Raw genomic sequence first — 14,606 nt, forward strand, 5'->3', positions numbered from 1 at the left:
TTGTTACTATTTTTGGCCTTGAACACTATAATTCTATTATTGCCACAACAAACATCTCCTGAGCCTCAGCTTTGTCCATGAAGAAAACTTCCCAGAAGAGGGACACACATTCAAGACCACTGCTGCTAGGGAAGTACACGTGGTGACCACTACTCAAGCATCTCGTCCTTTGACTATTTTTCTATTTCCCCTCATAAACAGACACAGGAAGGTGACAGTACTGGGAGCCTCATCGAAAACAGATGTTAAGTACATGCTTGACAGCAAGAATAACAAAAGCAAAGATGCAAGAGGTAAGGTTGATTTTAACTTCTACAAATCTAAAATGCAAGGCAGAATGTATCTGTTAACTCTATTGGCAAAATGTATACAATTTGGAAATGAGTGAAAAGGCCTCACATAAAATAAGATGATATGGTGGGTATAGCTATTATTCATAATGAAATGTGTGGGGGTTGCTATCAGTGCAAGATCTCATAGGGATTCAGGGCCAAGTGTGAGTTACAAGGTCACTGCACACACCTGCTGGTGCTTCCGCTCCATCTCCTCCAGCTCTCCTTCCACCTTCGTCTGCTTCTCCTTCACCTTCAACAGCTCTTCATCTTTGGCCTGAAGTTCTTCCTCCTGGCGAGTCACTTGTAGAAGCGGCTTCACCTATGACAAAATTAAGCAGTTTATCATTCCAGCTCTTTCCTATGGGTTTTTCCTGATCAGACTCTGCTATTTGAAAGGGATCTGGAAAGAAGTGAGCCAAGCTCACCTTTGTGAAGACTCGCCACCACTGCCAATGCCGTAATTTCAGGTACGCGGCACAGTTCCGCTGCAAGACCTTTAAGGCACTCAGTTGCTGCTGCTTCTTGGCAAAGGCCCTGAAGAACAATAAGAAAAACTTATGATGTAAAGAAAAAAGTGCTTGAATGGCTGTTGTCATAAGAAGCATTTCTAAAGGCCCGTGTTCTTCTTTGTCTAGGATAGGGAATGGATGCATCGATCAAGTCCTGGGTGAAACGCACAAGGAAGCCATTTTGGCCGCTTGAAGCCACACTGGCTTGTTGGCCTGCTCAGCCCACCTCAGGCCCCTGGCACCAGTTCCTGCACTGACTTTCTTCACGGATGCTGCCCTGCACATTCTCCTGCTGCCACTCAGCCATATACCCACACTGCGCACACTAAGAAACCGATTTTCCTGAGGCAATGAAGACTGTAGATAGAAGGGCCCGTTTTCTCTGTGCTGCTGCTCTTTATTGTGCCTTTAGGAGCTACTCTCGTTTTCCTTTCGATATGTCACAGAAGAAACATTTCTCCCCAATCCCCAAGGTAATTTTTCTCCTCCTTCCCTCCACTTTGCCACAATGGAGTGCAGCCCTCAAAAGCTACAGTGGGGTTGTCAATGTCTCTCATTTATGGCCCGGCCTCCTCCAGGGCCTGGAGATGACTCTGGATCTGTGGAGCCCTCACCTCATGACCATCCTGGGCTTCCCACTACACCCTGCCACCTCCTCAGCCCCATAGCAGGGTCTGAGACCCAGTTCCCATTCGCCTTCACTCTGCTATTTTCAATTTCTCACTCTCCTTCAGGAACACAGAAACCCTCAACTCCCCCCTGCCAAAAACAACCCCCAGGGCCAAATGAAGCTCATTACCTTGCCGTTCCTTTGACAGACAACTGATATTTTTCTACTCCTTATGAAACTCTCAGGGTCCACAGGCAAACGTTCCTATTACTGACTTCCTGTCTTCCAACAGTCGGCTTTCTGCCCCACCGCGCTACCGAAGCTGCATTTTAGATCTTGACAAAGGACTCCCAGACTCAGAACTTAGCGGCTTTTCCTCAACCAAATCCAAGTGCCTTGCGCGCTGCACTCCTCTGGGGACTACCCACTACTGGACATCTCATCCCTGGATTCCAGAGCACCAGAATGGCCTCCGAGTCTCCTGGGCCCCACTAACAGTGCTGATGCTCCACTCTGACAGTCCACTCACACGGCTGCACTCCCACCTAGACTCTGAGTTCCTCAGGAGCAGGGATCATGGCCCAGGCATTTTTGTTGGCACAACCAAGTGACCGACAGACTCCAGCCCTCCTGAGGATGTGTTTGTTGAGTAAATGAACTATTAACTGGGTATTTCCTAGAAATAATCTGTAATTGTTTCTCTGGAGTCCTTTTATAATGGCTTGCAGGGGTAGCTATAGGACTCTCCTGGGAAAGAGAAGCAATTGAAGGCGATGGAAAAAATAAGAAAAACACTTCGAATTATTCATTCACTCCAGCAAACAGCGGTATCAAGAGTGGGAGTGTCTTAAGAAAAGACAGACAGTTGCTGTTTTAGAGCAGAAATTACCTACCTGTCACATTTCCTCGCAAGAATCCCACAACTGCAATACTGCCAACGAATTCCTCCTTGCTGGTTAGAATTTTCCGAGCCCACTGCTTCATAACTGTTTTTATTCTTGCTCCTTACAAAACCTTCTAACTTATTCCTACCAGCCAAAAAGAATTAGACAAGTCTTTTTTTTTTTTTTTTTCCAGACAGAGTCTTGCTCTGTGGCCCAGGCTGGAGTGCAGTGGTGCAATCTTGGCTCACTGCAACCTCTGCCTCTTGGGCTCAAGCAATTCTCGTGCCTCAGCCTCCCTCTCGTGCTGCAGCCTCCCGAGAAGCTGGGACTACAGGTGTGCACCACCATGCCTTGCTAACTTTTTGTATTTTTAGTAGAGACAGGGTTTCGCCATGTTGGCCAGGCTGGTCTTGAACTCCTGACCTCAAGTGATCCCCCCACCTCAGCCTCCACAAGTGCTGGAATTACAGGTGTGAGCTACCATGCCTGGCCGGGATTGGCCAAGTCTTAATTCCAAGAGTTTCTACTACAAAAACAAAAGTTTCAAAAATGACTTTTGAATCTATTAAGCATCCACCTTCCAATTCTCACAATTGCCTTCAGGAATGCTGTAAAAATTCACCCAATCTCCTTATTAAAAACTACTGCCCTAGTTGCTTCTTTGGTCCTCTGGGAGATAAAACTGTCAAATGATGAGTCAGAAACATGCTGGGCACTTTGTTTAGTGGAATGTGGCAGCTGGTTTCCTTCTCCGCAGTGGTTGGCTGATTGCTATTACACCTGTGTGTCAGGCACTGTCCTCCAGGTTTTCATGAGGGAGCTGTGACATCAACCTATCTCCGAGTGTTTGGAAAGTGAACTTCGAAAGTGTTCAAAATCACTTTAGCTCCTTCCCTCTTTTTATCCATATCCCAATGTCCTCCAGGGTGCTTCAAGCTCAAGTTCATGGATTTCTGTAAAGATACCTATTTTTTTGACTATTGTAAGCACTATTCTGTCTTTTTCCACAGTACAATCTGGTTCTTTTGGATAGGTTATCTTCTTTTTTTGATTTATCCTAATTTTAAGTTCTAGCCTATGATATGCATGGCGTGACTAAAATATTTAGGGGCAGGGGCTGCAAAGGCAAAGGCATGCTGGCTTACATATACGATTACATGGATTTGTTAGCTTTAAGTCCTTAAGATGAAATAATGCAAGTGAAATATCTTTGTTTTTAACTTTCTATCTTGAAAATTTTGCAAGCAAGGTTTAGATCAATGAAAAAGCTGCACAAAGTATATCTGTATACTTCATTTCCTGCACTTTTGATAGTTGTAGCATGTTTCTGGCAGGTGTCAAGTTTTTTGCTAACTATGAAGTTAGCCTGGCACCTGCCATTGCTCACTTCTTATGCTATGTTAGGCATTCTGCAGTTCATTGGATACAGTGAGGAGGGTCTTTGCTATCAACAGGTTCACTTTATTATTTATATAGTATCTAAACATTAGTATATAAAAACCCGGCCGGGCGCAGTGGCTCACGCCTGTAATCTCAGCACTTTGGGAGGCTGAGGTGGGTGGATCACGAGGTCAGGGGATTGAGACCATCCTGGCTAACATGGTGAAACCCCGTCTCTACTAAAAAAAATACAAAAAATTAGCCGGGCGTGATGGCAGGCGCCTGTAGTCCCAGCTACTCGGCAGGCTAAGGCAGGAGAATGGCATGAACCTGGGAGGCGGAGCTTGCAGTGAGCCGAGATCACGCCTCTGCACTCCAGCCTGGGTGACAGAGCGAGATTCCGTCTCAAAATAAAATAAAATAAAATAAAATAAAAGCCCAAGTCTTTTACTCCTTTTTGCCAAATGTTTCTTAGTATCAACCAGAAGATATTATCTATTTGTCTTCAACTTTCCAAGCTGCTCTTTTTACTCCGTATTCTATTTTATAGGCAAAAACCCACAAGTATTGCCTTTACCTTCTTCCATTTAAAGCCCTTTTGACCACTGTCTGGGCAAGGAGACTGCCCAGGAACCAGAGCTGTTTTCCAACCCACATGTAGAGGACATTATTGCAGAGTGCTGACTTCTAGTCCAGGTGTTCAGATTCTGTTTGCTCAAAACTGTCTGGATGGCAAACTATTCAACCTCTCTCAACTTCTCTCACTCCCAAACCCTAAGTGTTCAGTAGAAAGAAGTAAATACCAGTATTACCTTCTAAATCCAAATCAGTTCTAAGTCCTTTGAACTCTTATCTCAAATTTAACAACTTTTCTCTCATTCTCCAACACCACCTTCTTGGGTCCAGGCACCATCATCTTGTACCTGAATCACTAAGACAGCTTCCCAACTGGCCCTCCCAGTTCTACTCTTGGCCCATCTCAATGGATTCTGCACACCGCAGCCAGGCGGCCTTGACAGTATAGATTCCCCTCACTGCACTCCTAACCCCTGTCCAGCGTCTGATTCTCAAGCCTCTTCTCTCACCTTGCTCCCTGCTCCCTCTCACCCATCCTGCTGCAGCCACACTGGACTGTGTCACCTTCTCAAATGCTGCCAGACTCTTGCCAGGATGCTGCTGTAGTTCCCTTACTGAAAAGCTTCTCTCTCCTCCCTTCACAGGGCCAGCCTTCTTACCCTTGAGGTTTCAGCTGCAGAGAAGCATTCTTTGAGGACTTGAGCTGAAGCAGGACCCCAAACCCCTTGGCCCCTTGTGTGTGTGTGTGTGTGTGTGTGTGTTTGAGATAGGGTCTCACTTTGTCACCCAGGCTGGCATGCAGTTGTGCCATCTTGGCCTATTGCAGCTTTGACCTCCCAGGTTCAAGAGATCCTCCTGCCTCAGCTCCCCCAGGTAGCTGGGACTACAGGCGCATGCTACCAAGCCTGGCTAATTTTTGTATTTTTAGTAGGGATGGGGTTTTGCCATGTTGCCCTGGCTAGTCTCGAACTCCTGAGCTCAAGTGATCTGCCCACTTCAGCCTCCCAAACTGCTGGGATTACAGGCCTGAGCCACCATGCCCAGCCTCCTTGTGTATTTTCTTATTGCAACATCCTATTACTTAGAATGTTCATGTATTTACCTATCTCTGCCACTATAAAGCAATTTCCATAAGGACAGACTATGTCTCATACATGCTTGCATCCCTAGCCCAAAACGCAATGCTTATTTAGCACAAGCACATCCTCAGTGAACGAATAATTCGTGAATACCCACTTACTTTCTGGCTAGGTAACCTCTGCAAACGGCCTGGAAGAAGATAATGATATCGGTGATTTTTAAATCTCTTTCTTCCTCTAAGTGTGCCAGAACTCCAGCTCTGAAAAATATCTTGCTCTGTCCAATTCTGTACAAGTTTGGGTCCAATTCTAAAGCCCGGATCTAAGAGAGAAAGAGTTCATTTACTTTTTTTAACTACAAGAAAGATTAGATTAAATCTACAAACCAGAAAAAATCAAGAAAACCTTACCATTCGTTCACAGGCCTGTTTGCCATCCATAAAACCTTTAGGAATAGCATTTGGAGTTAGGATCTCATATCTGTAAGAAAATATTCCAAGAAGTATTTGTAGAAATTTGTGAACAATGTGTACCTACTAACTGTGCGTTTTGCTCTAAGAGGCAATAAAATGTTGGGTAATACATGTTAAATTAAGAGTAAAGAAATGAACTGGTGATAATCTGATGTTTTCTGTAGATCTACTTTATTTCTCATAAGTAAAAATGAGGTTAGTTCTTTCAGGTCAAAAAGTAGGTTTAGGAGGTTGTGGCAGAGAAAAATCAAAAGCATGGTGTTTTAGAAACCTTTCATTTTTCTTCATTTCCCATAAAATGTTCATATCCTCAAGATGCAAAAGAGAATCTGGCTTTCTGTACTTTAAGTCACTGTCAATTTGCAGCATTTATTAGATAACAGGAAGGGCCGTAAGAGCTGTGTTCATAGGCTTCTGTTCAGAACATCAGAAAATACCAGGGTGACGTGACATGATGTTGGTCTGGGTGTATACACGTACATGTGTTCACTGAGCTGCACATTTAAAATCTGTGTACCTCACTGTATACAGTCCATACCTCAATCAGAAAAATAAAAGATACTGGCTATATTAAAAAAGGAATCCTGGCTACATCAATCAACTTTGTATCTTGGATGCCAATTATACTCCCTTTTTCTCCTAACAATAAAAAATGAAAATCTACCAGACTTCATCATACAATGGGATCAGAATGATGGCTTTCCTGAAGACACACATGGACTGGAAAAGCTTCTCAAGGTGATTCTATCTGGAACAGTGGGAGAAAGGGCACAAAGACCATTCTTTGACCTGGCAGCACTATTTATTTCATGGAACAACAAATGGTGTCATACTTTGAAATCTGATTTCCAGAAAAAAGAAGAAAAAAGGCAAACTGAAGTATTCAAAAAATTACCAAATAAAAGTTAAAATAACTCTTTCTCATCATATGTTTGTATCCATTTCCACTGCAAGTTGATAGATCTTTTCCCTTTTGTTTTTTCTTAATCCTTTTCTATCTACTCCTTTCCCTATGTTAGCTAAAAGACTGTAATTGCACACGTGTGTGCACATGTACACACATACATTGGAAAAAAATACATATACATACACACATATAGATATATTCATTGAGAAAAGATGGAAAGAAGTACTCCAACACGTTTTTAGGAATCACTCCTCGATGATTTTTATTTACTTTTTTACTTCTCTTGTATCTTCCAATTTTCCTAAAAGGAACATACATTACTCATCTATTTAAAAAATCAATTTTAAAAATAATTATGTTTGGCCTGTAATCCCAGCACTTTGGGAGGCTGAGGTGGGATCACGAGGTCAGGAGATCGAGACCATCCTGGCTAACTAGGTGAAACCCTGTGTCTACTAAAAGTACAAAAAAATTAGCCGGGCATGGTGGCACGTGCCTGTAGTCCCAGCAACTCAGGAGACTGAGGCAGGAGAATCGCTTGAACCTGGGAGGCGGAGGTTGCAGTGAGCCGAGATGGCGCCACTGCACTCCAGCCTGGGTGATAGAGTGAAGACTCCGTCTCAAAAATAATAAATAAAAAAAAATAAAAATAATTATGTTTGAATCCCAGGTAGAACTGTCTGAATGAGTAAACCATAAGCTTTCAGCTTTCTATGTTTATCTCAAAGCTAACTTCAGGGCCCTGAAAACATGGCATGTTTCTTTGCAGCACCCATAGCAGTTCCTAGCACACTGCCTTTTTATAAAGTAGGCACGCAATCTTCCTACCAATAATCAAGGTAGTAAGGGTTGTCCCTTTTCCAGTACCTCACTATATGTTTGCTATATAAGAAAACAAACTATGTAGGGGACAAAGAAAAATATTTCCTTATTATATCACTGTTTTAATTCATATTAAGATAAACTTTGATACATAAGGAAAAAAAGTAAAAGTTAGCAATACCTCTGTCTGAATTCCTGGAAAACTATTCGGTTAGGGAAGCCCTGGCGACAGATTCGGATCCCTTCCAGGACACCATTACAGCGAAGCTGATCTAGGACTAGGTGTGGATCCAATTTTCCAGCCTAATCAAGCAAACAATAGTTTCATGGTTTAATCTTTAGCACCTGACCTAGATCAGTTTTAAATACTAGCATATGTTTTGCTCAGCACATACCCTCTTCTCGTGATTTGGAATGATGCAACGAACAAAGTTAGGGTTGGTGTTTCGGAGAGTTGCCATCAGCTTGGTGAGAGATTCTTTGTAGAGTTGCCCAACGGTACGAAACATGCCCTTCTTGGTTTTATATGCGGAGCCAAAAGCTGTCTCAGTCATACCAGTGACTTGATCCAGACCCACGATACGGTCCACTGGGGAGAAGAAAGGAGAAAACAAATATAAGCCAAACCTCACTCATTAGCAGGGAAAGAAAAGACACAGTGAAAGTGCAGCAGCACAAGCTTTGTGGAACAAATGACAGGAGATGCCATATAGGTAAGGCAGTCAGCATACTTAGGCACTGCACAAGCCGGGAACTAACAGCCACACACTTATATGGCAGGATACTGTAGTGCTTTGACAGCTCCACACCAACACACACCAGCAGATGCCTTCCGCTGCGCTAGTTTCAGGAATTCACTGTCTTGGATAACATTCTGCCTGTTACATTTACAATTATTTGGTAAATGAAAACTCATTGGCTGGCATTATTGATACATACAAACTGATACTGTGAAAAGCCTCCAAATAGGAAATGGCTCATAAAAATATATATAAGAATATCTGATTGTACAAATCCACTTAACAAATAACCTCAGGGACTAGGGACCAGAATTCTCTCTTATTAGTCATTAGATATTCAGTGAGAAAAGTCATTCAAGTTTTAGGAACAAATGCAGGAAGATTAGATTACAGGAGTTCAGATTTTTAGCGATGTGTAAGCTTCAGCTCTCTTCTCAAAACATGAATAACACTTATTAAAGGGCAAGAACACAAAATAGGAAGGACTCTTCTGAAAAGATAAATACCTAAGCTTCCTAAGTGTTCAATGGCTAAACTTGTCAGACATTCCCTTGTTAGAGCAACTGATATTTTTACATTATCCACAAAGACCTAGTACATCTAATGATGAGACCATAAACAGTACACCAGCCACAAGCAAAACATTTGGTGCATAATGTACATATCCTCTTATTGAAAAGAAGTTAAATGAATGAAATACATTACTCAAATACTTTAAAATCAATCAGAATTATCAACTGAACTGCCCCTTTTAATGCCCTCCTCAACCCTAATGGACACCTCATTTCTTTCATTTGTTTCCTACGACAGAAGCATATGGTGACCTGACACTGTGTGAATAGCTTTATGTGCAAGATCTCATTCAATTATCAATTTCCAGTGAGGTTTCTAACAGAAGAGAACCATGACCCCGGGAGGTAAAAGTGAACTGCTCAAGTTATGCAGGTCTTCAGTGGAAGCTGGGAGAAGGGCAGGTAAAAGCTGTTTAATTTCCAGGCCCATGCAGGCACACTATACTACAACTGCTTCCAAGCAAAGCTACCAGATTCAAGGGTGTGGGTCAGAGCTACCTCTTTTGCTTGTGCATTGGAGACTGTCTACCTCAGAGACCACCATTCTTTCCTGTGCCTTCAACCTCTCCCCCTCTTCACTTGCCCCAGCAGAAAGCAGCACAAACCCACTTCTGCAGGCCCCATAAAATACTGATCTTCCCTTGACCCTGTATCTTCCCACTTCTCTTGTCAGAGCCACGCTTCTTTCTTGAGTAGTTCACACCCTTGCTACACCATATCCTCTCCCACTAACTTCCCAGTGTGTAGCCAACTGGCTTATGGCCAGTCCTCTTCCTCTCCTGCCCAACACTACTCAGGCAATGACTGGTCAATTGCTAAATGAACAGACACCAGCCGGTGCTTGTTTTTCTTGACCTTGGTACGTTTACCTGGTGATGTCACAGCACCATTCTAAAAACTCTCCACTCCTGGCTTTTTTAGGAGCCCCACCTCCTCCTGTAGCCCACTTCCCTCTCGCTACTTCAGTCCCATGTTTCTTGATGATTTCTCTTCTGCTTTTCCTGTAACTCATGGCACTCACCTGGGATCCCAAATCAATTCATCTGCAACCCTTCTAGAATAAGGCACAATACAAGTGCTGACATTGGCCCTCTGCTTTTCTCAAGCCATATTCCCAACCCAGGTGATCTCAGCTATGACTCTAACTAGATATACCTGACCACCCAGAGCCAGCTGCCAAACACCTATATTCTACTCTCCACTCAGATGTCACAAAGGTGCCTCTGCCTTCTACAAATGCTTGTTCAATCCTAGCATGTCTGCTTTGACTCAATGTTGCATCCCTGCTCCCTGCATGATGTCTGGCACCAACATGCTTGATATATACATGTCAGTGGATAAATTATGTAAACATTAAATATGTTTGTAATTAAAAAGAGTGACAAATGCATTCAAAGAAAATAACAGGATGCTATAGGAGAAATGAGTGGTTAGAGATCTCTCTGGGGAAATGCCATATAATACCCCTAAATTAAGAATGGGCCTGTGGGAAGATGACCACTCCAGTCGGTGCAATCAGCATATGTGAAAGACCAGGGGCAGGAAGAAGTGAAGGAAGGCCAGCACGGAGGAGGAGGCACCAGTATGAGGAGGAGCTTATGACACTCGCACTGGCTGCTGCCTGCAGAATGGCCTGGGGAAGGGGGAGGGAGAAGTGGAAGTGGGGAGGCCAGACAGGTGACCTTTCCAGGAGTCCAGGGTCTAGGCAATAAGGGCAGCTGGAGCTAGTGAGATTACGAAGACGGATTGAGAAGGAAGATTCAAGAGGTATTTCAGTGGGAGGACTGACTTGCTCTTGGATGAACTTGATATGCAAAGTGAGGCAGAGGAGCATTTCAAGAATAACTGCCGGGATTCTGGCTTGAGCAACCGAGTGGCTGGTAGGGCAGACAAGGAGGGAAGTGGGTTTTGTGGATGGGAAGAGAAGATCCAAACTCTAAGTCAGTCTGGGATGCCTGGGGGACTTCGAAGTGGAAGAGAGATGTCAAGTGACAGGAGGAAAATTCCAGTCTGCTGCTAGGAAGACAGGTCTGAACTAGAAAGGTAAATTTGGGAGTTGTCAACTTTTATCTAGAGGAGACCAGAAAGAGATGGAGGGCCTAAGACCATCTCCAAGGAGCTCAGCAGAGGAGGAGGAGTTAAAGAGGAACGAAGGTTGAGCACAGTGGCTCACGCCTGTAATCCCAGTATTTTAGGAGGCTGAGGCAGGAGGATCACCTGAGGCCAGGAGTTTGAGACCAGCCTGGCCGACATGGTGAAACCCTGTCTCTACCAAAAGTACAACAAATACAAAAATTAGCTGGGCGTGGTGGTGCACACCTGTAGTTCCAGCTACTCGGAAGGCTGAGGCAGGAGAATTGCTGAGGCTGAGGCAGGAGAATTGCCTGAACTCAGGAAATGGAGGTCGCAGTGAGTTGAAATCGTGCCACTGCACTCCAGCCTGGGCAACAGGGTGAGACTGTCTCAAAAAAAAAAGGATATAGAGAGGGGACAAAGCCCATGTCTTAAAATCAAGCATGGACTCACCCTCTGTCCTGTTCTTCCTCCTGGGTTTCCTATCCAATGGAACCACTGACCAAAAGTGGTCAAGCCAAAGGTTAAGATGTCATTGATCCACCCTCCTCTCCCCTGCCCTTGCTGGGCTCCTGCTTCTGACCTGGATCCTGCACTTCTGCCCCATTTCATCCTCTACCTGCAGTGCTACATGGTTCCTTCATTTACACCTTTTGTCCCTGTGTAGTGTAGCAGCCATTTCTAAAAGACAAAACTAAGTATTAACATCTTTGAGTTTCTCCCACAGCCTGTCGGATATTGTCCAAATAACTCAGCTCAGTAGTACTGTACAGCGATGGCCTCCACTCAGAGTCAGACACACCACACTCATGAGCTGGGTGATTTTGGGGCAAGTGACCCAACTTCTCCAAGCCTCAATTTCCTCCTCCTAAAATGGAGCTAAGGAGACCACGCTTCAGAGTTGTGAGCCTGAAAAACATTCAAGTGCTCGATGAAGGCACCTCTCTTGTTCCTTTCACACATGCCCCTAAAGGCCAACTGTACAAACTAGTTGCATTTTCCCAAAGACACAATGACTTCACATTCCATCCTTTTCTCTCTGCCTGGAATGCCCAGCCCGCTCCAGTCATCTTGGCAAACTCTTAAATACTTTTAAGTCTCCATTCCTTTACCAGCTACCTCAGGGAACTCTTCTTACGCTCGGTTTTCACCCTGCCTCCAAAACTAAATAGGCCACTCCCTTCTCTAGGCTTCAAATCCCTGGGACAGAACTTCCACACTGTTTCTGTGCATCTTCTCACTGGACTGAGCTTCCCCAGGGAACATTTTTCCAGCATCTCACATACTCAGGGCCCCGAAAGATGTGCCTATGGTGTCTCTGGCCCCCCAACCATCAGCAGAGACAATCTCCCAGCCCCAAATGTTGGCCAGTAGGTACTGTGTGCCGGGCACACAGTAGCTATTTAATAAGTATCTGCTAAGTGAACTTGCACAAAGTTTACTGGAAGAGCAAATTACGACCACAACAAGAGAGGAAGAGCACCATGTTACTCTGGAAGGATTCAATTACACTGGTTGTGCAGTACTTTAGCCTGCACGGGCAGTTCTTAAACACAATCTGCTGTCAGTATTGTGTGTGTGGTTTTTTAAAAAATATAGTAACAAATAAACAGTCATAATAATCCTGATTTTCAAATTTAATTTTAATAAGGACAATCCAAAGCTAAATATTCAGATTAAAAAAAAATTATGCTTTAGACTTTCAGTTCTTGTTTTTTGTTTTTTTGAGATGGAGTCTTGCTCTGTCACCCAGGCTGGAGTGTAGTGGCACAATCTCGGCTCACAGCAACCTCTGCCTCCTGGGTTCAAGCAATTCTCCTGCCTCATCCTTCGGAGTAGCTGGGACTACAGGTGCCTGCCACCACGCCTGGCTAATTTTTGTATTTTTAGCAGAGATGGGGTTTTACCATATTGGCCAGGCTGGTCTCGAACTCCTGACCTTGTGATCTGCCTGCCTCGGCCTCTCAAAGTGCTTGGGATTACAGGCGTGAGCCACCGCGCCTGGCCGTTTTTAATTCAACATTTTAAACTCAGGGTTAGATTCCACCAACAAAATTATCTTGTGGGTAAAAGAGAAACACTTTGGGAAATTCATTAGATGATTTGAGCCACACTAATAATGTATGATTTCACTCAACAAACAAGACCCGAAGAACCTCTATTTTAAGAGTATTTTCTTGTTGATCAAAGCAGAAACCAGAGAAAGGAAGGAAATGCAGAGAAGACTCCAGCAGCACCTTGAAATGAGCAGCGCGCCTCACTGGAAGACCTAATATTGCTTCCAAATCTCAAAGTGCCTTTCCTCCAGCCACAGTTTCAGGGTAAAGATTGGCTTTGTTTATTCTTGCACTATAAATTCTTCTATCTGAGATGTCAGGAGAGCCTGGTTAGGATCGCTGGTGGGCATTTAAATTTATTACTTGGTTCTAGAAGCCTGAAAAGTATTTTATACTAACACCTAATTTACTTATCTATAACAATTTATTTAAACAGTTGGAAATTAGATGAGTTCCGGACTGAAATCTGTGAGGACATATTCGCAGTTTAAGAGAGAAAATGCAACGTGTTGTCTATCTCATCATGAAACTGCCATCAACAGTTTCATAGAAGGAATGGCATCGGCTGGTGCCAGAATCCTTAACTGGCCCTTCTAGGGGATAATCTAGGAGACGCGTCCATAAGATTTTTATGTTTTTCAAATCTGTGCATGGGCCAAAATACTAGTGTTACTAAATTTACTTTCAAGTATTTAAGCTAGATCTTCAGAAATTCATTGTAGTTAATGTAGCTGGAAACCAAAAAAGGGGGAAGAAACCTATTTAATGTTAATTTCAACAGCCAGGTGCTGATGACTCCTTATGAAAGGTCTCCAGTGCCCGGCACTGTGTGAGGCATGAAGCAGGTTCTCAATACTCATTTAAATAAGGTAAGACAATTCCACCCTCATGTCACTGTTATAAACAATTTGGAAACAAATATATTTAACTATTATGAATTCGCAGAAACAATCTTAACATCAGTCTGTCTCCGTAATATCCCTGTTACATGGTACTGTAATAACAAGTTTACAGTGGTTACATAACTAGTTGCTAGAACCGATCTGCTAATTATTCTAGCATTTGGAAATTTTTAGAAAAACCCCAGGAAGTTGAGAGGTTGAGAGGAAGCATGTGATTTAAGGAGAAAGCAATCTTCTTTATCCCAAGCACTAGTCTCAAGCCAAACCTGAATGTCTCCCTTATCTCCATCTACCTTCCTATCCGTTTCGGCCATCTAAGGCGTTGGGCAGACAGGAAGCCCCTCTTTGCCCGCAGCTTCCACTGTGCTCTGTGCTCGCTTTCTCCCCTTGTGGGGTCCCATGTCCCCAACTCATGCTGAGACTGGGCAGCCTGGCACCACTGCCTATTAGCTGTACCTTGGGACACTATGAGCGATACTAGACTTATGTTAAGTAAAGCCAAGGAAATAAACATTTATCGGGTTTCCCTGTTGTTCTGTAATTACAGCAGCAGCTGCTGCAGATACAGCCACGGCAACGGCAGCTCTACAACACCACACATTCAGGCACTCCCCGTGTGCCATGCATTCAGGTTCACATTGCCTCAGTTGATACTCACAATAATCCTGAGAACTAAATGTCGCTGTC

The 14,606-nt window shown here is 43.7% G+C and overlaps 1 protein-coding gene across 6 annotated transcripts in view; it reads right to left on the reverse strand.

Annotated features, from left to right (window-relative positions):
* Positions 1-14,606, reverse strand: part of MYH10 (myosin heavy chain 10) — a 156,218-nt gene that overhangs the window by 38,790 nt on the left and 102,822 nt on the right. For all 6 annotated transcript variants that reach the window (XM_032139177.2, XM_032139174.2, XM_032139176.2 and 3 more), the window contains 6 exons: positions 7,971-8,164; positions 7,757-7,878; positions 5,784-5,853; positions 5,535-5,695; positions 761-869; positions 523-654 (listed from right to left, as the gene is read on the reverse strand). In XM_032139177.2, the coding sequence (XP_031995068.1) occupies positions 523-654; positions 761-869; positions 5,535-5,695; positions 5,784-5,853; positions 7,757-7,878; positions 7,971-8,164 (788 nt within the window). The remainder of the gene's footprint in view (positions 1-522; positions 655-760; positions 870-5,534; positions 5,696-5,783; positions 5,854-7,756; positions 7,879-7,970; positions 8,165-14,606) is intronic.

Source organism: Hylobates moloch, unplaced genomic scaffold (assembly GCF_009828535.3).
Source record: "Hylobates moloch isolate HMO894 unplaced genomic scaffold, HMol_V3 SCAFFOLD_19, whole genome shotgun sequence".
NCBI classification, from domain to species: domain Eukaryota; kingdom Metazoa; phylum Chordata; class Mammalia; order Primates; family Hylobatidae; genus Hylobates; species Hylobates moloch.